At 46.9% G+C, this 26,897-nt stretch overlaps 1 protein-coding gene across 1 annotated transcript; it reads left to right on the top strand.

Annotated features, from left to right (window-relative positions):
• Positions 1–250: 250 nt before the first annotated feature.
• On the top strand, positions 251–26,897 carry B4GALT1 (beta-1,4-galactosyltransferase 1). The gene is made up of 6 exons (XM_021537120.3): positions 251–545; positions 12,424–12,659; positions 19,672–19,859; positions 21,320–21,442; positions 22,919–23,023; positions 23,593–26,897. Exons 1-6 carry the CDS (start codon positions 275–277, stop codon positions 23,726–23,728), a joined length of 1,059 nt encoding a protein of 352 aa, XP_021392795.1. The 5' UTR covers positions 251–274; the 3' UTR covers positions 23,729–26,897.

Raw genomic sequence — 26,897 nt, 5'->3', positions numbered from 1 at the left:
GCCATCCAAGGCGGGATGCGCTCACAAGCGCCGGCCGGAGCGGCGCGGGCTCGGGGGACACGGGCGGGAAGCCAGGGCGGGAGGCTGGGGACGGGAGAGGGATGCCGAAGCCGGGTAGCGCTGGGGGTCTCGCCGGCCCTCCCGGCGGAGGCGGGCGGGGCGCGGGGCTCGGGGCCGCCCCCGGCGGGCGGAGCCGCCGCCGCCCCCGCCCCGTCCCCGTCCCCCGTCGGCGGCGCGGCGCGGGGCGGGCGGCGCTCCCCGCCAGCGCAGCGGCATGAAGGAGGCGTCGCTGCCCGGCACCTCGCTGCAGCGGGCCTGCCGCCTCCTCGTCGCCTTCTGTGCCCTCCACCTCTCGGCCACGCTGCTCTACTACCTGGCGGGCAGCGCTCTGGGGCCGCCGGGCAGCCCCGAGCCGCCGCCGCGCCGCCCGCCGCCCGCCAACCTCTCGCTGCCGCTCTCCCGCCCGTCGCCGCTCGCCGCCCGGGCCCGGTCCCCGCCCGCCGAGCCGCCGCCGGGCCCCTGCCCCGAGCCCTCCCCGCTGCTCGGTAAGTGCCGTCCCGGCAGGGTTTCGAGGGGACGGGCAGGGGCCCCGCCGCCCCGGGGAGGAGGCACGGGTGGGCGCCGCCGGGTCCCGGTGCGCCCGTGGGTGCCTCTCCGCGGAGCGGGCGCTGTGACAGCGGCGCGGCTGCCCTCGCGTGTGCCGCCGGCGGAGGGGCATTGTGGGAGAATCCCCGGGGAGCCGGTGCGCAAGGACCGCGGCGCGGATGCTGCCGCAGGCACGGCAGCGGCGAGCGGAGCCCCTCTGCTCTCGGGAAGCGCTCCCACCCCGCCGGGCTCGGTTTCTCTCTGGCTGTCGTCGAGGTTGGGTAATTTCCTCTCGGAACGCTACACAAAATGCTGCTCTTGCGCAATGCCAAGCTCAGGAGGGCTTTTTGCGATGTGCAGACTTTTCGTAGCCTTTCTCTGTTCGCGGACCTGCTGAATGAGCCGCACGGGTTTAAAATGAGCTGTGAGGCAGGGTCATGAGTACAGTTGTTATGTATCCCAGCGGCGCTTTCAACTGGACTGGTCCTGTTATGCAGTACCGTGATACGTGGCAGCCTGGCGTGTGTTTTATCTGCACTGGAGCTGTGTGCAAGGCTGGCACAAGGAATGCTAGCAGGATCTCGGCGGGTTTGCAGCTTGCTGGTGGTCTCATTTTTACTATGTGATGACCTGGGGCTGTTTTGATCTGCTGGATTTGGGACAAATCCAAAGAGTTAGGGACAAGAGGAATTTCAGATTCTTTTCGTACCTTTAAAAGGCTCTCCCACCCAACTTGTTGCTTGTAACTGCTGCTCCTTGAACAGAGTGTAGGTAGGGTTGATACCGTGACCTGCTGGCATCCCAGCTGACTGTAGCCTGGCCACACCTTAGGCCCTTGAGCCTGGGGATAATCTCCTTCATCCTTCAAGTGTGCTATTTCAGCATAGGTACCTCTGTTACCACAGATCACAACTGGGGAAGAGACTTAAGAGAAGCTACCTGTGGTTTTCCGTTTACGGAACCGACAAAAAAAATTCATCTTTTCTCATGGTGCTTGCTGGTCAGCTCTTTATGGATCAATGCATCTGAATTAGAAATTACTGTTTTGTTATTTTAGGAAGGTGGTTTTGAGGTCACTAAAAGAAACTGTCCTGTGTTTTGTGTTGTTTTTGATTAGTTTCTTTCGCTTTTTTCCCCTACATTACTTATGTTGAAAGTGGCTGTGCGAGCTTGTCCTCAGAGAGTGGATGTGGGAACCCTTTATGTCTTTGCTTTGAATGGTCTCCACTTAGTCTGATCCTGTCAGGAGTGAGTCATATGGTTTGGAAATGCCTGGAGTTTAGAGAAATGCTCTTAGTGACTCCAGGATTCAAAGTGTTATTGGAATTAATTGCTGAAGGATTATTTAAGATGTTTTAAATCATCTTTGTAACATCTTCAGTGCTGTTCACTGAACCTTCCAAAAGCCTTATGAGGGTACTGGCAGTGGTTACAGATGGTCAAGAGAGTTACAGACCAAGGAAGAAGTAGCTCTTTACAATAGGGTAGGCTCTGTTACCTTCAGTACTTGTGGGGTGGCGCAGTCACATGCAGCCTGGCACTGTCACAGCATCAAGATTTATAGCCAGCATGTAGGTGAGAAACTGTTTGTTCTGGGTTTTTGTGTGGTTTTTTTTTTTTTTTTTTTTTTTTTTTTTTTTTTTTTGTTTTGTTTTTTTTTCTCTGTTCTTTTCAGATTTTGGTAGGAAACAGCATTTGTTAAACAATTGTGTCATGCCTCGCATGTTGGTCAGAGGTGAGTCTGCCCTGATCAGCATCTCATATGTCCCTAAGGCCACTGAGGAATAGGGGATGTGCACTTTGTGGGCACTTCCTGTGGGAATCTAGAGCTTCCCTCTGGATGCCCTGAAAGGCCTGGGACCCTGGCAGGGGGCCAGGAACCCCCCTGTGCAGAGCCCCAAGAGACACTGTCTCTGATCTCTGTCCATGGAAGAGTTTTCAATCTTACAGGATGAATTACAAGCTCTGAGTGTTTGATATGAGTAATAATTAAGTGTGGCATGGGTGCAAGAGTAAAATTTTAGGTTTCTAGATTAGAGGTTCAAAGGGGACAAGATGGAGGAAATTGGGTGTGTTTTGTCCTTTTTATCCTTCTTCATGCCCTCCATGTTTCACTGTAGTGTTGGCATTTTTCTATTGGTTTAGGCTGGGGACACACTGTTCAACGTAGGTGACAGATATTGGCACATTATTGTAAATACAGCACAGGTAGTTTCTGGTATATAATGTTTGTAACATCCCACTGAGGGCAGAGCCGCACACTCTGCCCTGCAGGACAGACCTGTGGCAGGGCAGCAGAATATGTTAGAGATAAGCAAGAATAAACAACCTTGAAAACCAGCACAGACAAATTATGACTTATTCTTTGGCAACGGGGCAGAAAGACAGAGGCTTTTTATAATCTCAGGATCATCAATACCTCAGATTCCGACACTTCTGACATGTAATTTCCTCACCCAGAACTCAGAAATACTCCTTTTTGAACTCAAAACTCACTTATCAATATGAGCATAAGAAGTGGGAATTATCCTGTGAGTCCTGTATTCCCAAAGGCATGGGAAGTGCTCTGATGAGAACAGGTAGCTCCAAGTACTCCGTTTCCTCAATAAGCCTACGTTTATTGTAACACATGATTCTGGGTTTTTTAATTTCCTGCCTACCCCTCCCCCATCGTTGTTGGGAAGCATGTGATGACTCACACAGGATATGTGTGACTGAACTGCTCAGGCTTTTTGAATGGTAAAATAGCCAGGTACTAATTTCAGAGGCCCACAGTTTTCTTCCTAGCAGTCTGTTGAGAGTAGTTTACAATCCCTGCTGTCTGGCTCAGCAACAAATGCATTGGCTGAATGAGGTTTAATCTCTTAAAATAAGCTGCCAGTTTTAAAATGTGCTTTTATGGTTCACTTGCTATTATTTATAACTTAAAAGAATAAATCAGGACTGGGGTAATACTATAATTCAGCTTTGAGCTGAAAGTACTTAAAAGCTATGCAATTATTTAATACAAGACAATATAAGCATTTTGGATTTATGCTCCAGTTTAAAACTGCATGCTAGTGAATATCTTAAATGGGGTGTCAGGAAGCACAGCCTGCTTGCTGCAGTAAAATCTCAAGAATTCAAAGAAATTCTGGTTTCTCTGAGAAGTCCAAAAGCAAGTAAATCCAGGTATTTCCTGCAGGTGTCCATTTTCCAAATTGTTACATTCTTTAGGAGATGCTGAACAGTATTGTGGTATTGGATTTTTTTTTTTAATAAAAATTGCTCTCTAGAAGTAGTATGTGTATTGGCCTAAGCACTTTCAAACCAATCAAATGTGTTTCTTCTACCATAATTATGTGGTTTTTGTATTTTGGTATTACATGCCTGCTGGTTTAAGGAGGGTATGCACAAAGGGTCAAATTCTTCAGCTGAAAGATCCCTTTCCAAAAGAGCTCATTTTAAAGCATTAGAAATTTGCAAAGCAGAATTTCATAGACAGGCTTAGCTGTATTTCAGGGATGCAATTTTCAAGTCCTGCCCAGGTGAGAGCATGTATTTTTGGAGGTATTTTAGAGTACAACTGTCTCCTTAGCCAGTTCTACCCCTGTTTAGACACCAGGTGTGACTGGGAGAGCAAACATAAAAGATGCACTCTTGCCCTTTTTGCTGTGAGTATCTTCTGGGAAAGTTCACCCAAGTGTCCTAAATATTGCAGTCACATGTCTGTTTTAATAGCTTTTCATGCCCATATACAAAATTAGGAAACTGATAACTATGTACACTAGTAATATATGGATATTCACAGAACAAAAGTGTAGGTTAATGTGGACATTTTGTGGGCAAGTTAGAAGGAGTTTTACTGCTGGCAGAATCCTAGCAGGACAAAATTGGGGTAAGAGGGTGAAAACCTAAGAGATGCTAAACCCACAGTTTTTTAGGAAGAATTCTAGTGTTGACAGTGCAGAAGGGATTTGGGAGGTTTGGCATGCCTGGGATGTGGTCATCCTGTCATATTGGCCGCCTGCAGTCATAGGCTCTCATCTTGCTGTGGGTAGTTTCTACCCCAGGAATTGCAGGCCTCTGAATCTGGGGGTCACTTGCAATACCAGGCAGTGGAGAAAGCATTTGCCTTACATGTAGCATCTCCCTTTCCTCTCTTATCGGGACCTGCCTTTTTTTAATCAGTCTCTGCTTCTTCCTGCCTGCCTGGGTGCTGGAGGCATTGCTTTGCTCACAGGCACAAGCTGGGGTTGTGCAGTGTCTCTCCACTGCCTTCTTTTGAAAAAGTAAAACAGAAGTTCAGGGAAGAGTATGGAGAGGGTAGGGGGAGTGGGAGATAAAACGTGAATCAGTTTACTCAAATTTAAGCTTTCTTGGCTTCAGAAGAGGGTTTGAGAAACTGCTAAACTTCTCCAAAGAATATGCTTAAGATGTTTGGCAGGGAGCAGATGTGTGATTCTGGCAACACCACCGACAACTCCACACCTATCTATCTGTGTGGCTGGGAGCACATCATACCTCTGAAGGACAGGCTTCCTTGGCAGGCAGGGAGCAGCTTCTGTGAGGAAAGTACCACTAGCATTCCTCTTATCCGGGCAAAGTGGAGGTCAAGGAGTGTTAATTAGGCTCACACAGTAACTTGGAAAGGTACTGTGCTGTGCTGGAGAGCAGCTGTTACAGGGACAAAGCGCAATGGGAGAAAAAGAAAGTTTTCTGTCTCATGCATGCAGTGTTTTATAACATGCTTGTTTCTCTTCCAGCATTGATCTGAAGCAATAGCTAGTTTCTTTGGAAATTGGGCCAAATTTGTGTTTGGAAAGAGATAATGTGCAGCTTTCAAAACTGCACTTGGATGCAGAATTCAGTTAAGCTTTTCCACTTTCCTCCTCTGGTGTGGAGCATCTTAGTCTGACTTCATTCAGCAGATAGGGAGCATTGTCCCTGTCTTGATGGCCATCCTCACTGCAAAGGGCAGGGTGCTGGAGGTGCACAGTCCTCAGTAGGGAGGTGCTCTAGGTCTGATGGCCTCACATACAAGCAAGAGGTGCTGGGCTCCACAGCTCACCTCCTTTCCTCACCGGAGGACACGGCTCTCCAGCCAGCCACTGCTCCACTCCCTCTTGCACACCCTTCTCTGCAGGGCAGAAGGGGAATTTGGTTTTGGGGACAACCCCAGCCAGTCCACAGCAATACTGCAGAGAGGGGGCCAAAGATTTGGGGTGTTGGGCATGTGGATAAACAGTGTCAATGTCCAGCTTGCTTCTATTTCTCTGGGTTGGAGACTGTCTTGCTGCTCAGCCTGTCCCCACTGGATCAGTGTTTTCTTTTGTTCAGCCCCTGCCTGCAAGGACAGGTGCCTGGTGAGCCAGGTGTGGATTGCATTTGCAGTGCAGGTACTAATTTCACTGAGGAGTAGCCATGGCTGGGGGCATGGCAAACAGCCTCTCCAGCAGCTGCTGAAGTGCAGGGAGCTTGGGGCAGTCCCCAAGTCACTGCACATATTTGTCTGAAAGAGTTGTTTTTGTCACCACCCCCTGGGGTGTCACTGGGTTTGCTTTGAGGGCAGAGACAAGTTACCTGCAAACGTGTCTTGCAGAATCTGGAAGGCCTGTAAAGGCCTTTATGGGATGGATCCGCCCAAATCTTTTTGCTCCAGGGCAGCGCATGAAGCAGCAGCCATCTCTCCAGGCATGCAATGTCCTCCTGCTGTCCTGGCCTCCTGCACTTCCTGATGCCAGCAGCAACCCATGCTTTTAGGGTGCACAAGCCCTGGCAGAGTTTCAGCCAGACAGACACACCTCCACACCACCTGGCACTTGGTGCTCCCCCACCTATCTGAGGAGTGCACCTCAGCCCCCGGGCAGCGTTGGAATCCAGGTGCACATGCCACAGGCAGGATGGGATGGAGCACTAGGAGAGGAGCTGCGTGGATTGCCTGATGATTTGGGATTTGGCTCTGCCCCTGGCAGAGACATGCCTGAGATGCCACTCCACCTGGGAGGGCTCCTGTCCATACATCCCATCCTGCTGCATAGTGGGAGGTTTGTGGCTGATGTCTGCTCAGCCTTTTTCTGATCCATGTTTGTTTATTTGTTTGCTGGTAAGAGAACCTGGAATTTAATTTTGTGGCGAGTAGGAACAGCTAATAACATGCAGATTGCCTGACTCAAAGGAGGGCAGTTCAAAGCTGCCTCAGTGACTGTGCATTGGATTTGAGCCACTAAGGAGGACTTTTCTTCTCTCCCAGAAGTACCTTCAATCAATGAGATTGTCTTTTTTTTTTTTTTTTTTTTTTTGTTCTAAAGATGCCATGTGCTAGTGTCAGTGCTGGGGATTGGGTTAGTATACTTTTTTCTCTGGCTGTAGTTGTTGAGTTAATCAGACAGACCCAATGTTGCCAGCACATGTGATGCATCCTCATTTTTTTCAGCCTGTTTTCCTTTAGGGTCCACAGTTGCAGATGCCAGACCATATGCAAGCCTGCCCAGGACAAGAGATGAGCCCATGTCACAGGCTTTCCTTGCCTTGGTGTAGCTAACATCTGCAGAGTATGCAGCTTCACAAGTGTAGATCAGCCAAATTAAATGTATCCCAGCCTTTGGGAAGGCATATTTTTTTGTGACAAGGGTATTTCTAGAAAGACTCAAGGAGTTTTTTCTTTTAACTCTCCTAGGGGAGCAACGGCTGCAGTTAGCAAGAGGCAGTGGCTGCCAGCCAGTTGGCCATTTTGACCAGTGAGTTGCATGCCTGTACACGGCTGCTTGGGAGACCCAGATGGGCAAGGGACATGGGGGCTGCCCCGTCCCCCCACCATGGGCATGAGCCATGACTTGAATCTGTCTGGTGCCATCTGAAAAGCTGCTGGCACAGCTCTGAAGTTTAGCTGATGGGAAATTATTTTAATTACCTTAAGAGGAAATTACTGCTTTGCCGAACTGTTGGATGCATCTGCCTGCCTGCCCTGGAGCTGCCATGTGGGGCTGGGGTCCAGCCCTGCTTCACAGCCTAGGGTGGGAGAACTTGCTCTCACATTGTCTGGGCTGGAGCTGATACTGTTTTTCCCAGCCAAGGCAGGCTTGGTGTGGCTGATGGGCCCTTCCTTCCCTTTTCTGTTGGCCCCCTGCAAAGAGAGGGTTGTTGGGTTTTTTTTCTCTCTTGCAAGCTCTGCTTCTCTTTTCCAGCTTTTCTTTCACATGAGGTTTGTCTGAGTGTGGCAGTGCGTGTGTGCACATGGCTCAGCGGATGGATAGCAGCACCCAGCTCTCAGCAAGGGTGATGGAAATGTTCTTTTTAGCTCTATTTGGTGACAGCCTTTTTCCAACTCCTGCTATCAGCTTTTGCTTTCATTTTCACTAAACTAAATGTCTGAGATTTGTGCCTGGCTTAAAGCATGCAGGTGGGTTTTGCTTTTTTTCCCAGTGAAGCTCTCAGGAGGGTGATTCGGATGGCTGGATTACTCTTCAAGCCTGTCCAAGAGACTAGTTTCTGTCCTTCCTATTTCCTTCTCCCAGGGTTACACTGCCTTCCTAAAGCATAAGTTTCCCCCAGTCTGTCCTGCCTGAGCCCTCCAGGGCTGCCCTTTGTGGCAGCAGCCCTGTTTTATATCACCTGTTCCTACCTTCTTGGATGGGGTGTGGTGTCATCCCATTTATAGCCCCTGTAGGGACGCATTGGTACACTTCTGGCCCTGCCAGGCATTGCTGCCTTCTAGTATTAGGAAGGTGTTCTGTGGAGCCTCCCTATATCACTCCCTTTGGTCTAGGGAGGCTAGAGCAGTCTCTAGATTTATTATAACGTCAGGCTGAGTGGATTCTGGGCTGCTTATGTAAGGGTTCTCTCATTTTGGCTCAGCAGGATGAGCAGCAGGAAGGCTGTGTTCTGGCAGCCTCAAATGGCAGGAGGTTTAGGTTTTGTGGCAGACATGGCCATTGGGAAGTGGGGATGGGAAAATCACTGGCACTGTGAGACAGGCTCCTGGGGCTCCAGCACGGAGCTGCCTCTGCTTTTTGCAAGCCTCACTTTTTGCTTTGTGTCCAGTTTGTCATGGCCCCTGGCTTTTCCTGTACACCTTCCCTGGGGGTCAGAAGTGAGGGGCAGGAATGGGTTCGCTTTTTTTGGTGTATCTTTCTCTTACCCTGCTATTGCCAGCTAAAGCCTCCTTTTACAAACTCTGAAATGTTTTGATGTTTTGATGTGATGATGTGCTTTTGTGTTTTTTGTTTTTTTTTTTTTTTTGTTGTTGTTGTTTTGGGGTGGGTTTTTTTGTTTTTTTTTTTTTTTTTGCAAGCTTCCTGCAGTTGCTTATTTATGTTTTCGAGGTTTTCTTTTGCTAAAAATACACAGTGGGAGTTCATGAAGCTGCTCTGTTGGAGCTTTGTGATGCTGAACCCAACAGGCATCTGCCTATGGATGCTGTGCTGCATGGGTGATCAGAGTTGCAAGTCCACACAGCACTGTCATGCCTGTCTGTTTTCAGAAGGGACTCCTTATACAGTGATTCCTATGTCAGACAGTCAGCTTGAACAGAGTCAGAAAAGATTCAGATGGAGTGAATCGAGCTGGAAAGTTTACCTAGTAAACATAGATAGGGACACAGTTTTGACAGGTGGGACAGTGCTTGCAGCAGACTTTGCATGTTTTCTTGGCATTCCAGATTACATCCTGAGTCAGCATCCTTGGGAAACAGCAGCCCTAGGGCTGCTTGCTATCCAGACAGTCAAATTTCAGTGAAATTATTTAAAGTTATAGCTGGAACTATGACTCTGTTAACCAGTTGGAAGGCCTGTGTGCTTGTGGATTTAGCTTTAGCCTGTCCTGCTTGGGAAGTGAACTGAAAGTGTCAATTTGCAGTGGGTCATACACTGCTGCTGCATTGTGTCAGCCACATGGCTTTATGAAGTAAATTTGTTTTAGTCATTTTGTATTTCAAAACAGCCTATTCAGCTTTTTTCTAGTTTTGTATTTGGTGAATGTATTAACTGAATGATTTGTGTCCACCCTGTCTCAGAAGCACTCGCCTTTCCACACATGGATGTCACTGGTGCCTGGGGACTTCTCACTGACCTACACTTTGGCTGCATCCCTTAGGGCAATATTTGTGAGAAGGTGTGCTGCCCTAAAACTGATGCATTAAGCAGGAGGCTGGAGCAGTAAAGATTGTTTCTCACCAATGACCTTCAAGACAATGAAACTGTTAAATCACTGCCTTCTGCAGCTGTTTTTTTACAATGAATGTGCTTTCTGCTCCCATGTTTTCCTTGACAATCTTCCAGTCTCTGTAAAGCAAGCAAGAGTGAGTGCTGGCAGGATGAGTGGTCTATGTTTGGCTTTGGGGGGGCTGCTGGATGCCAGCCAGCAAAATGCTGTTTGCAGTTCAAAATGCTTGTGGCTGTCCTTGCCCAGCTGGAACTCACAAGTCACCAGTGGGAGATTTCCTCTGTAAGTTCACCTAAATGGCAGACTTTCATTTCCTCCTGCCTTACTCTGAGTGGGTTCGAGATATTAAAAGAACCTTTGTTTGTTAAACCAGAAAGCATTCTTCAGTCTGATGGGGGCTGCAGTTGCTTCTTGAGAGCAGCAGCTGGGAGAAGAGTCCAGTAACTGGGAACACAGATCCCAGTTTGTCCCAAAAGGAGCAGGCTTGTTTAATGGGACAGCAGCCACACCCAGTGCCTGGCAATGGACTAGGCTGGCAGGGTCCTGTAAAGGGATGTGTTGCTTCTGCCCCTATGCTTCCTGCAGCATCCCAACAGGTCCTGCTGCTGGCAACCAGGTGCAAGAAGGATTGGGAAAATAAAGTCCCTGGGCATAGATGCCCAACATAATCCTGTTTGCTAGCTGTGACTGGTTAGGTGAACCATGCCTAGTGCAACGCCTCTGCTGTTTTAAAATCAGAAAAGTGTAGCATCATCCTAGCTCTGAGTGCTAGTCTCCTAATGGATGTGACACTGATGGCCACAGGGATGGCTGGGGGAAGTGGGTTGGGGCCAGAGGTTGTTTTGGAAAAATGCTTGCCACCGTGGTGTGGAAGCAGGCCCCAAATCCAGCAGAAGCATGAAGTGTACTGCCTTCCCTTCCTGCCACCTCTGGCCATGTCCCACAGGCATGAGGATGGCTGTGCCTGGCCCCTGATCCTGTCACCACTGAGCCCCATTCCCGGTCATTCCACTCTGTGTTCCTTCCTGCCCCAGTTCCTCTGATTTTTGCCTCTTCCTCCTGCTGCAGAGCACCTTCTGAGCTCTCCCTGCCAAGCCACATTTAGACTTCAGAGCAGAGAGGCTTCAGCAGCTGGCTCTGCAGCTGCAGGGCAGCATCCACAGGGCTCAGCTTGTACCATGAGGCAGAGAGGGTGCAGAACTGGGCACAGGTGTCAGCAGTGCTGGGAATTGCTGGAGTGCTGGGAGTGTGAGCAGACTGAACCCAGTGTCCCTGGAGTCTGAGAAATCACTGCCTTCTCCTCACATTAGAGGGAAACTTGCCCATTTAACCAGTGCAAAATGCAGACATCAGGAGGTCCCTTTGCATCCTACGACTTTGTAGCTGCTATGCAGCAAAGCTTCCCTGCTGCCTCTGGAGGTACACGGAGCATCTCTGCCAGCTTGGCCAGTCTCTTCTTCGTTCTCTCCAGTGTGAGTGAGCACAGGTTAGTGAAGCAGCACAGAAGTTGCTTCTCCTAAATAACCAGGTAATGAGCCATGAGTCTGGAGAATTATTCCTGCTTTTTTTCCTAGTCACAAGTTGTGGAATGGACAAGGTTGGTTGTGATGGCTGCTGCCTTTTTGAGCTCCGTAAGTCACTTGTACTCATTCTCAAGGGGCTTCCCAAGGGCTGTGTACCCTGTCTTGGGGACCTGGGGGTCTCTGCAACAAATGTAAGGTGGTAGCATTCACAAGGTAGGACACTCAAATGGAGGAGAAGTGGAGGGTACAGCAGCCAAATCCTTAAGGGGTGATACTCAGACTGCAATTTATGGTTGATGCTTTATGCCTTATGCAGGGGGCCCTCAGCAACCCCCAGCTGCAGAGTTTGTGCCAAGTGTAGTTTGTTGACTGGCTGGTGCTGGACACAGGATGTAGCAGCAGGAGAGGTCCTACCTTGGGCTTTTGTGGTGAGTCCCTCCACTGGTGCTGGAGCAGCTGGAAGCAAACAGAAGGGCCACCCTGGCCATTCTGAAAGGGTTTCTCTGGTGCCACCTGGACTTCTCACTTTTAACCTGGTTTTGACACACTGTTTCGGTGGTTTCAAAACCTGCTGCTTTTGAAACCATCTGCAGGAATTGCCAACCAGAATGCAAATCTGGATATGGGGTTTTTTAGCATTTCTAGTACAGAACTTCTAATAAATAAGTAGCATGTCTATGGAAAATATCTCTAATAAAAAAATCAGGAAGGGGATTTTATTCACTTTGCATGTGACTAGCCATAGGTAATTTTGTTGGTAGGAGAACAGAACTATTTTTGAAGTTTTTGGCTCTTGGGCTGCCTGAGGTATGTGAGAGCCCATAAGGCAATTCTTCAGGCTGGCTTTGTGGTGCATGTGCCAGTGGGAACACATGTCTTGGTTGGCCACACAGACTGTAGGATTTGCAGGTCTCAGTGTCAGTGACTCCTTTGGGTTCTGATACCAAGAGGACACATTGCTTATGGGTTTGCTCTGACTTGATGGTGTGAGGTTGCTTTGGGTATGGATGGTTCAAGCTTCATTACCTCCAAGCACTGATGGGGTTGTGTTTGGACCAAAAGCTCTGTTTCCTTAAAACCAAACCCAACCAAAACCCTAATGTGTGTAAAGGATGTATGCTGAGGGAAGTAGATTGTGTGTGTTAATTTGCTTTGTGTTATGACTCTCTTCCAGTTGGTGCACTACGTGTAGAGTTCTCCCAGCCCATAAACCTGGAAGAAGTGGCAAGAATAAACCCACAGGTCAAAGCAGGAGGTCGTTTTGCTCCGAAGGACTGTATAGCACTTCAGAAAGTAGCAATAATCATACCATTCAGGAACCGAGAGGAGCATCTGAAGTACTGGCTCTATTACCTGCACCCAATTCTCCAAAGGCAGCAACTAGATTATGGAGTGTATGTTATCAACCAGGTAAGATGCTAGAGATAAGCTTTTACACAGCTGTCACAACAGTGTCTGTGCCCCTTAAAATAGAGGAATGGTTGCTTTGCTTTGAAAAGCAATAGGCTGGTAGGCAGGTTGTAAGGTTACTTAAAAATAGAAAAAAAAAGGAAGAAGAATTTTGCTTCAATGCTTTTGATGGAGAACCTGAGATCCCCACTTCTGCTCAGGTACAATTCACTCTTATGAGTTTCTGCTTAAAGAAACCACTTGGTGAGGAGGAAAGAATTCCTAATATCACAACCCAATTAATGATCTCTTTCCAAATGTCCTTTTTCCCAACTTCTCCAGGAATGGCATGCAGAGATTTTTAAGGTGACAAGTTGGTATTAATGCCTAGTTTGTTAGTAGATGTGCCATAAATGTGTAGGATTTCACTTTATCAAGCACCTTCTGTTTAAGCTAGTGCACAAAGTCAGGATGGAGAAAACAAAGCTGTAGTAATGGGGCAGGTATGTGGTTGTGTTCAGGGGAATAGAAAAGAAACAAGCAATCATGGGGAAGTTCTTGGAATTTTTGGTTTTGGGGCTTTTTTTTTCTTGATATCTGGTGGCCTTCAATCTGCCTTTTAAAAAAAGAAAAGCATAAAAATGCACATTTCACTCAGGACAAGCTGTCTTAGTTTATAATGTAATGGTGTTTAAATAAGTGAGTGTTGTTCGCACCTGAAAAGGCTTAAAATGTACAGGCTGCAGGGTGAAAGGGCAGATGCAATTCTGAGAGCCTTCTGGACAATTGCACTGCAGTTTCTCTCTTGGATATGTATTTTTATCCTCTTTTCTCAGCTCAGCAAGAACTGAGATAAAATAACATGCTTCTTTAAGTGTTAACTCCTTAAACTTCTGCTTGGATCAGCTGGTGTGTTTGGACACATCAAACACCATGAATATTTAAAATGGTCACCCAAGCAATGAATTTCATCACAGACTTGAAAGTAGGGGGAGACTTATCCCAAGAGAGAAACTGATACTCCATTAGTACAATTTCTCTTGCTTTGCTCATTTCCAGAGTGCCAGAGATCAGGACAAAAGAGATTTGTGGGGAATTAGCAGTAGTTCCCCAGCGCAGCAGCCAAGATGGTTCGGTGTCTGCATCTGACTGTGCCTGTGACCTGGCAGTCACAGTGCTGAGGGCACAAGGCATTTCTGCAGCATTCTGCACAGCAGGACTGGCATGCTGTGCCCTAGAATTGAGCCCTGTAAGGAAACCCATCCTGTGTAAAACAAGGAGCAGCTGGTGCCACTGTGGTGCAGTGGCGCAGGGCTAGATGCAGCCCTCCGTGCTTCGGGCTGCATTTCCTTGCACATGCAGCATTTGCCCGCGTGAGTTACCACAGGGCTGGCTGAGCCACAGACCCTGCTGGTCAGGGGGTGCAGGTGGTGACTCCCTGCACTGAGCACAGCTCAGAAGCAGGAGGGTGGTGTGGCATCCAGCAGTGGTCCTGCGCTGGGGGCTGCTGCTTTCCCAGGCAGGTGAAGTCACCCGCCAGCTGTGAGAGCTGCCTGCATGTGGTTTGGGGCATTGCTTGTGAGAGAGCAACCGCCCCCATTGTGAAGAGCTGGCAGCGCAGCTGGCAGGGGTTTTTCCCCATAGGTGGTGTTCAGGGTGAGGAAAGCAGTGCTGGTGCCCCTAAAGGCAGGCAGTGTCTGAAGGCTGATTGGAGTTCCTGCTGCTGCTGTGATGGTGCGTGCTGGCTTGCATTGCCCTGTGTTGCTGGCTTCTCCTCTTCTGTGGCCTGTTCTCCAGCACTAGGGCTGTGTCCTTTACAGTTAACTCTTACAGAAGTATATATGCCATATTACAAGTATATATGGCAGGTATATATGCTCTGACCACACCCAGCAGATACAGATTAGCAAATTAGACTACTTAATTTGTAAAAAAGTGTTCTCCTTCTGCATGCCTCTAATAAGTCGTGTCTAGAAGAAGTGGAGTGGTCGTAGTAAAATCACTGGATGCATCTCCCACAGGTGACTGGGAACACTGAACAGAGAGAGATGCAGAAAATGTATTAATTCTTCCAGAAATACAGTAGGAAAACAGTCCTATTTCTCTGCTATCTTGACAATTGCTTTTCTCTTTTTCTTGTCTGTCCTTCCCTTTGCATCTGCCCTCCTTTTTTTTTTTTTTATTTTATTTTATTTTTCCTTCTAGTGGGGAAATATTACCCTTACTTGTTAATCCTGTCTATATCAAAGCAATCACTGAAGCAAGGAGAATTACTGTGTGATCTGGTTCTTACAAGCTGTCTACATGCTCTTCTGTGCTCCGCATCTCATAGAAAGAAAGAGGAGTGCTGAGCCCTGCTACTGCTGCACTGGTAATGTCAAACTTCTTCCTTTCAGCGCAATGTGTTTCTGTCACGAGTCCATTGTGTCTCCACTGTGCTGGTCTTGCGTGCCTGAATGCCTCGAGTAGGACTGGGTTGAAGTCAAGGAGATGATGTTTGTAAAATGTAACAGCATGTAACAGGAGCCAGTGGAAAATAACATATTATGTTTCACCTTCCAGACTCCACCCCTAGAATAACCCAAACCCTGTGTGTTGGAGGATTTTTCAGGTAAATCTGAGATGAGGACAATGGCCAGGCACGCTCTGCCCAGGGCCCGTCAGTGCCACAGAAGTGACAAATTTGCAGCGCCTCCCTCAGCCTTGCTCACTCCCACTGTTATCTGTGTGTTCTCCCACACCTGTGGCTGTTGCCACGTGGGTGCTCAGGTCTAGAAATTAATCTTCTCACTGTATTTTAGCCCATGCAAATGCCCATGCAGCCAGACTAAAGTTTGGGACATGGAAGACTCGGCCAATTCCCTGAAAACTGGGCAGTTGTTCAATGATTTTCCACTAGCCCCAGTGCTATTTGCAGTCTCTTGGTAGTAGTTTTCCAGAGAGGTGTGTGTGTTTGTGTGTGTGTGTGAGAGAGAGAGGTGGTTGGGGCATCACTCTTGCTCGTGTTACTTTGCAGGGGTTATCAGGTAGGTGGGCAAAGGAGGGAATTGTACTCAGCTCCTGCTTACTCTTGCAGTGGCAAGGGAGGCAGGTTCCCACTGTGTCTGCTCTCTCCCACTGTCCAGTGTAATTTTGCTGAGGCCTCAAAACACCCTGTAACAGAGAAACACCAAAGTACCTCCTGATATCTCTCTATGGATCTGGAAATTTGTTTCTACCTGGTCAAGTCCACTGGAGGAAGGACTTCCCCATGGATGTTACGTGTGTGCTTCAAGTTATCTCAGTGTGTCCCTGACTTAGCTAGCAAACTCCCATTGGAGGCAATGGCTCTCCTCCTTGGCCAGAAACATACATCCTCACCATTGCCTGTATGATATCTGAAGAGCGTAGGATTCAGGAGAGAGATGCAGCCACATTTCATCTGTGCTGTCTGCAGGAGCAATCACAGAGCTGCCTCCTGTATAGACGTGGGAAGAAGAACAAAGTCAGAACATGTGGCTTCTTGCTAGTTTACAACTCCTTTAGTTTCCAAAAACCTCAATTTTTTGTGTCTAGCACTAAAAAAAAAGGAATCTTCCCTTGGCAGGTCTGGCTGAACAAACTAGATTTAGCTAAGGTAAGGGATGGGAATTAAAAAGCCTGCATATTGTTTTGCTCAGGCTGATCATTCACCTCCAGGTGCAAGCAGTGTCAATGTCCGACCTTGGAGGACTGAGGCAGCAATTTGTTCTAGGAGTGACAGAGAGAGTTCATTCAGGAACCAGAAGCAGGTGCTGGGCACCAGCACTGAACTCAGACGTGGGTTAAATTTCAGGGCAAGAGAACATTGGGACAAAATTGTCAGGAGAAAGAAAATAGCGAAAATGTGCGTGGACTACATATTTTCTGTCTGAAAGCCTAGGAAAGCATGGAGGCTATGTCTAGAGCTTGACTGCATTGTCAAAGTAGCAAACCTCTGTGCACTGCCTCACTCTTCAGGATAATGCTCCTCTGTTCGAGCAAGTCCAAACAAATCTATTTCTTTGTGACAAAGAGCAGCATTCACGGGATGACAAGTACCAGGCAGAGGCAAGGGATGGAGGTTTTTTCAGCTGTGCTTTACCTGCTTTTTCAGGGGTCACCGGTGGGTACCGCACTCTGTGCTAACCTGGAAGGAAGTTTTCACAGCTCTGGTTTCTTGTTTGGTTGTTTTTCCAAAATGTTGGGGATCAGTCAAAGATTGCAGCATGCAAGTTTTGAGAGATTTGAATCTGAGATACCACAAGCAGACCAGTGCTTCCACATTGCCTTAGGTAAAGAAACAGAGCTTCTGCAAAAAGCAAAACCTCTTGTCAGTCTTTTTTTGTTCCAATATATTGTGTTAAAGCCCCACATACCTTCTGGGACAGAAAACCAGCCTTCTGCTGTCAAAGCAGTCACAGTTGGTAACAGCCTTGCAAAGTTTGCTGCATGAGCTACATGCTCATGTAAAGTTAGTAAAAAATGGCTTGGAGAGGGTTCTTTGTTTTCTTGTATAGGTTGTGATTCCTTTCTTCCTAGTCTTTTGGATGTCAGAATGTGAAGCTGTGGCCATTTGGGAGGAGAGTGCATCAGCACATAACTGTTTGTGCTGATGTCCTGTCCCTCTCCATACACAGGGCTCCAGTGTGAGCTCTGCCAGGGTCCTGCAGGTGAGGTGGCAGGAAGGGTCCTGCATACTCTTGGTGCAAAACTTTGTGCTTTGAGATTTTTTGGGGAGAGGTTTAAAAACAACAGCTCCCTGTAGCACTGTTAATCCTCATGTGTCACCCAAAATATTAGAGGCTACCCAAAGGCACTGGTTAATTACAGCTGAGTCTCTGCTGGTAACAAAATTGGCCTTGAATTTCATTAGGAAAAGAGCAGCCAAAGGGTGTGAAATGAGGCTGCTCTCCTAGACTGACCCCAGCAGTTACTTTGAGTTGTGAGCACATTGCACTTTGCACCAGTACCAGGATGAGTTCCCCTCAGAACCCTGAAGCCAAGTTTGGGTCTGGGGTTGTGGGACCTGAGGAGTGCTGGACAGCAGCCTTTGCTGGGGAAAGAAAACCCTCCAATCTCATGACCTCAGCAGGTTCCTCTCCCAGCCTCTTTCTTCCACTTTACTTCATTTTCTGTACTTGAGTTTTCACTGCTCTTGCTTTATGCGTGATAGTGATCATCTGCCCACCTTATTGTTGTGTGAACCCTTTTGTTTTGGGTGAGGATACTGAGAATTTGCTCAGATCCTCTTCCATGAAAGCTTACTCCTCCCTGTGAAGTAATTTATGCCTGAGGCAGGTGAGGAATGCTTTTGAAAACTGGTTTGACACTTGCATTTTAAAACCTTCATTTGGAATATACTCGACTCTGTTTCAAGAACCTGTGTTAGCTCTTCAGCAGCAGATCTGTTAATCAGTCTGGATTAAACAGTTACCAAAATTATTGCTTATTAACCAGATAAAGCCATTACAAAGAGTGTGGTGTTTCATGCTGCTGTTCCTTGGGCACAGTATTTTATCCATCCTTGATTTGCATCCCATGTTGGGTGTGGGTAGTGCAGGCTGGGGGGACAGCTTGCACAGTGGAGGAGTCCTTTGTCTTAATACTGCTCAGAGAGTGTAGAGGACTAAAAGTGGAATGGATTTGGCAGTCTTGGTTTCCAGGCTGGCAAAAACCTTCAGTCTCTTTGAGCAATGCCCTGTGAATTTCTTTCTACCTGCTCTGTTCCCTTGTACAGGGTTTGGGTTTGAAGCTGCTGCTGCAGAGTGGGGTCTTCGACTGGAAATCCTTACTCTCAAACCACCAGTATTCTTGGGGTTTGGCTAAGAACTTTTAGCTAAAAAGCTAAAGTACTCAGCATTTTGTGAGCCTGTACTCGTGCTCAAATCCATATGTGCTTTTGAATATTTTTGCCTGAAAAAGGCTGAACAGGTTCTCCTCAAATGCTTCATTACTTGAGGAGGAAAGTGGAGATTTTCCTGCCCTGCTTTTTGCCAGTCCCTTCATTAGCTATGCTTGCCCTGGGATAAATATGCCCTGCTGTAGTGTCAGCTCTTTTCAAGTCTTTCCCATCATGGTGAGAGCCTTCCTGATTGCATTTTGCCATCGAGGCCTCCAGGACAGATGAAAAGGGGTGGAAGAGCACCAGCTAAGGGGATGCTGCCACCACAATGGCAGCATCCATCTCTCAAGCTGTAGCCCTTTCAGGAAGCAGCTCATGCTGGCCTGCCATGCCGTAACCAAGGCTGTCTGTCACAGCCATGTGCCGAACCTGCTGCCCAGGAAGCATCCTGCTCCTCTGCATTCATGACTGCTCAGGGCTTGGCAGAGGGTCAGAGATGAACAGCAAAGCTCCTGCTCCTTGGCTCCTGGTGCCATCTTGGGCTTTGCAAATCAGGTCTGGCATGTGATCACACATTGCTCAGCAGTGGCTGTGCCACAGTCTTACAGCCATGTTGTGGCAAAGCTTAGGAGGAGGGTGCTGAAATTCTGGCCACAGCAAGGTTTTGGTCCATGGTCCTGGTCATGGCTGTAAGCTAAAGCACTGCCAATGTTTCTCTCTTTAGCAAGAGTCCCTTCTTCTAGAGGAGCTCCTCTGTTTTTACTTTTTCCTGCTGCTCCAGGAAGCCCCACCTGCTTGCCCTGTGTAAGAAAACTCAATCCTTAAATGCCTAGGCATAGAGTGGGACATAGGAACTGCTTGCTATTGTATCAAACCTGCCCTCTTGGGGGGGCTCCCACCAAGAGATGGGAGCTGAGCTGGGTCTAGCCTTTCCTCAGTCGTTTTTCTTGCCTCCATGGTTTGCAGCTGTCCCAGTTGTCATTGTCCCTCAGGCAGCATTTGGGGTCACTGGAGCTCTGCTGCAAAGGTGCCATGGGTGCTGCAAGGGCAGTGCTTGGGCTCGAGCTCAGTCCACCATCAGGGCATGACAGCCCAATGCAGCAACACTGGCATGTGGCAACAAGTAAGAAACTGCTTATGTCAGCTGTCAAATTTAAGTCACTTAACTGTTTTTATTTGTTTTTAAATTAGGATGGAGAAGAAGAATTTAACCGTGCTAAACTGCTGAACATTGGATTTGCAGAGGCCTTGAAGGAATATGACTATGATTGCTTTGTGTTTAGTGATGTAGACCTCATTCCAATGGATGACAGGAACACCTACAAATGTTACAGCCAGCCACGGCACCTTTCTGTATCCATGGATAAATTTGGATTTCGGTGAGACACCTTTTGGAGTGGCATCTATTTCCTAATACCATTGCCAGCCTAGCAGGGCAGGCGCAGTGTTACACATCCCCGCCCACCATTGAAAGCATGGGAAAGCATCTCTCCCAAAAGCCTGTCTTAACGTGCACAGCCCTGCAGGGAGTGGGTGGCTGCAGGGGAGAAAGGCGGAGAAATGCAGCTGAGCAGTTTATTAAAATTCACAGCTTCTGGAAGTGAAACTAAGGGTGAGGAAGAGCTAAGTAGCCTTCATTTTGCAGATGCCCACATATCCCTTCTTGTGTTTCAGTCTGAAAGCTGGAAGACAGCTAGTGTTTCCACTAGTCTGAAAAGTGAGACACCCTAACACAGTGAGAATTATGTGCAGCTTTAAAAAGATTGCATCAGACACTATTTTAAGAGCAAGACAAAAATTTTTTGGCTGTTTGGTTTTATGCCACTGAGAGAACTGCCCTGGTACATGAGAGCAGCACAGAGTGAAACTTCTTGCAGCATACATTTGGGTTTAGCAAGCTGTTCTGAACTAAAACATGTCTTGCTTTTCCTTTCTGGTTGGTGGTTTGTTTTTTGTTTTTTTTTTTTTCCCTGTACCAAATCCCTAAGGAGGTGTTTAAAAGCTCATCTTTTGTGAAGACTGGTCATCTAAAGTGAAGTCATGACCTTGTGGTGACCAGTAATGCTAAAGCTATAGCAGTGGTGATGTTGGCAGGGTCTTTACATGTCTCCACTCCAGACTCAAGCCCTGCTTTGGAGTAGGACTGCCACTGGCACTGCAACAGCTGCAGTTCTTTCTTGCACAGAGGTGAAACTTAAAACAGAAATGCATAGCCCTGGGGATTTCTCTGCTTGTTAAAGCAGAGATAAGTCTGTACTAGGTGCTGGTGATCCCTATGTGGACCCTCTCCTTATGCTCTGGGTCTGAATTTCATCTGTCCCAAATCTCCTGGTGAATTGTCCCTTTTCAGGTGGGAGCTGGTTGGCCTTCTGTATTCAAGGTCACACTGCCAACTCAGTTTTGGGCTGCAAGCTTCCTTTTGGGGCACTGAGGAGTGGAGGTGAGCAGTAGAGCTGCAGGAGGAGAAGGCTCTATGGCACATCCAATGCCTGTCTGCACTCTTGCTACTCCTGTGGCATTCATGTCACTTTCGGTGAGGTGATATGCATTTCAGCCTGTCCTTTGAGGACAGTGTACTGCTTAGTAAAAGGCTGCAGCTACTTCTAGTTCTGAAATACTTCTGAGATATATTTGGGACTGAGCCCACTAGTTCCCTCTCCCTCAGCTGAGTCCAGAGTACCACAACACATGGCTGCTTCCTGTGGCAGGAAGGTGCCTTGCAGTGGGTGCTGGCTGTGTGTGGGCTGGGTGAAGGACCGCAGCAAGCCCTTTTCAGGCAGGCAGGCTGTCTGCCCCTTGGCTAACACCTTCTCTAATGTGCTCTTTTCTCTGTTTCCAGGTTGCCTTACAATCAGTATTTTGGAGGTGTGTCTGCCCTGAGCAAAGAACAGTTCACAAAGATCAATGGGTTCCCAAACAATTACTGGGGCTGGGGTGGTGAAGATGATGACATTTATAACAGGTAAATAATTTTTCCTCCTTGGCACCCTGGGATGCATTCAGGGTGGGGATGAACACAGACCTGCTGCTCTCACCTGGGTGTGGGGGACATGAAGGTGGTGTGTGGGCAACCTGCTGGCTCAGTGAGAGCATGTTCCTTCCTGCTGGGTTTCTCACCTATTTCTCAGCTCCCAGGGTGTGGTGGGGAGAGCGTGTAGTTGGAAAAGTCACACATGGACCCTGTCCCTTTGCCATTGTTCATTCTCCCTGTAGTCTCACCAGCATCCACACCAGTGCACTGGCTGGAGAAGTGTGCTTCTGGGTCTCCCAGTACTGGCTCAGAGAAGGAGATTCAGGACATGCAGTTGAAGGTGGATGAGACCTTGACCCACCTTGCCCAATTCAACCCAAGATTTGCTTGGGTCTGCAGCCTTGTAGCAGATCCCTTTGTTCCCAGGAGAGTTACATTTGTCAGGCTATCTGTGTAACGCTGTGAGCCATATAAGCTTGACTGGAAGGAAGCTGAACAAGGCTCAGAAGTTCAGGAGGGGATGAAGCTGTACTCACAGGGCAGGCTGGGAAGACCAGGGCAGAGGAGGAACATGCTACCTTACAGCTTCATGTATCCACAGCATTCAGTGAGAGAAATCATCATGAGGGCCTTGTATTTGGAGGCCTTCTTCATGTTTCTTGGTAATAAAACTACTCTGTATCTTTTCTCTGGGGTTTCTGAGCTCTTCTAGGCTTCAGGAAAGGTGTTAAAAAAAATTGTACCTTCCTGAGGTTTTGGACTTCTGTTAAAAAACTAAGAGAGGGACAGCATTCCAGTAGGACATTCAGAGCAAGGTGGCAGTCCTTTCTTTTTGGGGCGCTTGGATTTTGAGGAACAGAAGATGCCATACAGACGTGAAAAGGAAGAGGCAAAGAAGAAACCAAAGACTTTTTCATCACTGATATCCATGAAAAAAACTCTGCAGGTGCTTTATAGAGAGCATACCAACAAAAGACAGGCTGCCCCTCACCCAATAGGTCCCAGCTGGGACCACTGTGACTCTGACCTTGTGTCTCCTTTATACTGCTTCACCACCATTCACTTTAGTTTCCCCCAGCACTGCAGCTTTCACATCACAAGAAATAAGTGCTCCTCTGGCTCCTATCCAGATGTGTTAAAAACTAGATGACTTCCACTCAAATTCAAGTGTACAGCCTGGACCAGGCTTAATGTGGCGTTGGGTGTGTTTAAAGAAGATGGAGGTGCAAGTGAGGGTGTGGTGAAGTATCTTGGTGTTAGCAGAGTGAGGTCTCTACTCTGCATGATAGTGTCTTGTGTGGAAAACTACTGGCTTTCCTTCCTTTTGTTGGCAAGCTTGAAAGTGCATTAGTAACTCCCTCCTCAAAAAAAAAAAAAAACCCAGTAGGTAAAACCAGTGGTTGTTTGTGGAAGGTGCAGCAAAGAAGCCCACATCCGTCGGGTGTTTAATGTACTTTCTTTCTACAGGCTGGTGTTTAAAGGCATGGGGATATCCCGTCCAGATGCAGTCATTGGGAAGTGCAGAATGATCCGGCATTCCCGGGACAGGAAGAACGAACCCAACCCTGAGAGGTGTGTCTGACCTTTTCCCACAGCAGGTTTAAGGGTGCCTTCTGCCCTTGCTGCTCTGACTGCTTGGCTTTCTATTTGCTGGGCACAAAGGACCAAAGTGGAAAGGCTGCAGCAATCTCCTCTTTGACTAAGCTCTCTGCTCCTTCCCTGTAAGCAGCCACTTTCCCCTTGCCAGTTTATTATGTGTTTATAGACCTTTTCCCAAACATTGCACTATGGCACGAAGGCCTCTCTTCCTTTTTTTTATTTCTTAAATGGAGAAAATTAGATTCTGAGCAATTGTTTCCAGCTTGTTTTTGGGCGCTCTAGTGCAGAGCTGGAAAACGACCTGTGTGATTTAAAAGCTTGGCTGCTTCTTCCTAGCTAAGATTTGACCCCATAGGGATGCATTGGCCCACTGCTCAGGCTGGCCAAATCTGGGAGTTTATGGCGCCGATGCTCAGGTTTTTCTTGAAACACCTGCGATGCTGCCTGAGAGGTATGCAAAGATCAGATTGTTTAAACATTTTTTCTTTCTTTTTTTGTTGTCTCTACCCTCTTCCCCACTTTTTTCCCTTCCCCTCCTGCAGGTTTGATCGAATTGCTCACACACGGGAGACAATGAATTCTGATGGCTTAAATACGCTATCGTACAAGGTGTTAAGAACTGATAAGTACCCTCTGTATACAAAAATCACAGTGGATATTGGCACCCCCAACAGCTAACATAAGAGACAAAACAGACTTGCCTATATTGCCCAGGATATCTGGCCTCACTGATGCATTGTATGTGCTGGTTTTATAAGAGTTGCAGTGAACCAAAAAAAGGCCTCTTTTGGCATGCCAAAGTGTCTCCAAATTGGTTGGAAAAGAGCTTTTAAAAAAAAAAAAAAAGTTTCAAACTTGACTTTACACAACTTTCTAGATCTCCGTTGTTTTGTAAGTCCAGAAGCTGTACATAGGAGTTGTAAATTGTTACTTTGCCAGAAATTGTTGAATCTGATCTATTTGCTACAGTAGTCCCCATGTTTAATTATTTCCTGGACTCAATTTTTTCTGATTACAACTGTGATGTATCAACAGTTACTGCCCATGATATTTGGTATTTTGAATGAGGTGTATGTAGGCATTCTTTTTAATTCATTCCTGGTTTTACTTTATGAAGGACTGTAAAATGCTGCTAAAATTGTCCAAGTTTATGCTTTGTATTAGATTTTTTTTAATGGAGACAGCATAATACAACTTTTTTCTCAGAGTGACCAAAACAAACATCTCCTCTATGTGTAGAGCAGGTGTTGAACAATCAAGTCTGGACTCAATGAATGTCATTATTTCTTTTAGTCTCAGAGGAGGCTTTGAGAGAGATGAGACAGTTTGCCAGAATTTGTGGGTAAGCTCCCTGCATAGGGTGGGAAGCTATACGAATGACCTCTCTAAAAACTGCTGGCTTCAGATAACCTTACTTCTGGTGCTTCAGCTCAACACCACCTGGGATTTTTTGTGGGGGTGGAGGAGTTCAGAGAGGGGTTTGTGGTGTTGATCTGTCTTTTGGGGTTTTTTCCCAATTAAATAAAGATTAATTTAATTGCACAAATAAATTATGGCCTTAACATTTGCTAACACTTGTTAGCAGTGGTAGGAGGTTACCACGCTATTTAAGCATTTTCTGAAGCTTCCTAAAACCAAAATTTTTTCTTGCAAGGTTGTGCATAAAACTTGAAATATTTTCTTACTTCTGTTGTTGTAACATTTTAATAACTCTTAAAAGTAATTTGTGTATCATAAGCAGTATATTTAATACCAGATTAAAGTAGAGTGCAGTGTAATAGGATGTGATTCAAAGCCTCCTTTATCTTTAGACTAGTAGGCTTTTCATGTGCGTCATTATATATAAGCCATGTATTTTGTTTACTCTGTGTATTTGTCTATTAAATCTCCTGCGGTGCTGAGATATTCACAGCAGGGCTGACATCCAAATGATTTTTCTTTGCCTAAAGCCTGTTTGCAATGTGTGTCCTCTATCTGGAACCGCCCTTCTGATTGTTTCAGGCTTGAGGAGCATGCACATTCTGCAGTACTATTTTCTGTCAGTGCACCAGGGCACCACCTGTACACATCCTGTTTTTCCTTCCCTTGACCATGTATGTATGAAAACCTCAAGCGCTGACATCCAGGGAGCTGGTTTAAGTGATTTAAAGCACTTAGCCAGAACTCAGAACTGAATTCCTTCTGGTGAGTACTGAGCCACCAGCTCTGACCACAGCAATTTGCACTTCCTTGGCCTGTGCTGAAGGTTGTTAAAATCAGGGACACTTTGTTGTATTGGGGATCATCTTCAGCACTGCACTTTTTTTTTTTTTCTTCCTTTGTTTGGTGTTTTTGTTACATTTTTTGAGACCTGAAGGTTTTGCTGAACCCTTGCACTGCAGGGGTGGGATCCTGCAGGGACGAGGGAACAGTGCATTTCTTCTTAGGCCAGCAGTGGCTCACAGGATGCATAGGGGCTTTAATTTACTAGATGCCTTTTCAGTCTCACTTTGGAAAAGTCTTCATCTTCTTTGGTTCAAGGCTCTGTCTGGCTAGGCTTGCTGCTCCAGTCATGGTGGGAGCTGCGCAAAGATGGCCTTGCATGGAGCAGGAGCAAAGTGCAAGAAAGGAGGCTTGTGGTTAAGAGCTTATCCCTTGTGGTTATCATCGAATATTAAAAAAACCCCAAACAATATAATAGTCCTTATGGCAGATCAGGCTTCAGGTCTTAAAGATGCAAGGGAGTACAAGAAGATGTGTTTTACGGAAATCAGGTCAAATATCTCCCTGTAAAATACTGGCATGGGTGTAGTCTGTAGCAGTAATGGAAACACAGGAGAGGACTGTTTTTTATTTTTCTTATAAAGCTGCCTTAGAAGGAGGGCTCCACTTCCACAGCTAGCTGCCAATAACCAAAAATTTACCAAGGCTGCACTTGAAAATGCCATGTCTTTGCATAGAGCACCTCAGTTTGGTGCTGAGCCTTTTGTAAGTTGAAGAGTTGGGACCTTCTTCTGTAGTGGTGTGTTTCTGCTATCAGGTGGGTGGTGGAGATGATGACAGCATTCCTTGCATTGAAATTCTTTGATGGTTAGAAAAAAGTTAGTGCAACAACACATTGTTTGGCTGTATGCTGAAATTATTCAATGTCATGGAGGTGGGATGAGCGCTTGTTTCTGGCTGTTGTGATCAAAGGTTTCTACAACATGCACTTTGAAAGAGGGAAGAATGGAAACTGGAAAGTCAGGAAACCTGAAAACCCTTTTCAGCAGAGAGATATTAGCAGTGCAAGAAGCTGCTGCCTAAGTTTCTCTTCCACTGCTAAAGCCACAAGCCATGTAAAGAACTGAAGCCACCATTCGTAGCTCATGTTGCCCTTTGGTGCTGACCTGTGATTTCTAGATCTCATTGTCTCTGTGGTAAACTGTATCAGTCAAACTCATTAAATGCTCTTGACTTGACCTGGCCATGAAATTTCTCTCCCTGGGATTTTCAGGGGCCACATCTACAAACACGTTGCACCAGAGCCAATTCTGACTGTGTCCTATGGTGGATGGTGTTTTTTCCTCTCCCCTGCTGGTGAAAACACTCAAAGTGATACTGATTGTAACTAATGGTTGAAACCCAGAAAAACAGCTTCAAAGAAAACGCTAATGCTTGAATTCTTTGGGATGACTGACTGCTTGTTAGCATGAGGAAGGGTCCTGATATGCTGCTTTTCCCCAGGACGCTATTTGTATGCTGGACTGCCTTTGGGTTTCCTGTAGATGGTTTTGCTTTTGCATTCTTATCATTTATATATAAAGGGATGTGTAATCAAATGTGTATTCTTTACTGTTGATGTCAAATAAAAATATTTTCAGTTACA

This window comes from Lonchura striata, chromosome Z (genome assembly GCF_050655825.1).
Source record: "Lonchura striata isolate lonStrDom1 chromosome Z, ASM5065582v1, whole genome shotgun sequence".
Lineage (NCBI taxonomy): Eukaryota > Metazoa > Chordata > Aves > Passeriformes > Estrildidae > Lonchura > Lonchura striata.
Note: the sequence above shows the minus strand (reverse complement) of the source record. Positions and strands in the feature narration are given on the sequence as shown.

Excerpts from the sequence above, each read along its gene's own strand:
- B4GALT1 (XM_021537120.3), top strand. The coding sequence starts at position 275 with ATGAAGGAGGCGTCGCTGCCCGGCACCTCGCTGCAGCGGGCCTGCCGC. Across the intron at positions 546-12,423 it reads CGAGCCCTCCCCGCTGCTCG|TTGGTGCACTACGTGTAGAG; the intron begins GTAAGTGCCGTC and ends ACTCTCTTCCAG. Across the intron at positions 21,443-22,918 it reads GATGATGACATTTATAACAG|GCTGGTGTTTAAAGGCATGG; the intron begins GTAAATAATTTT and ends TTCTTTCTACAG.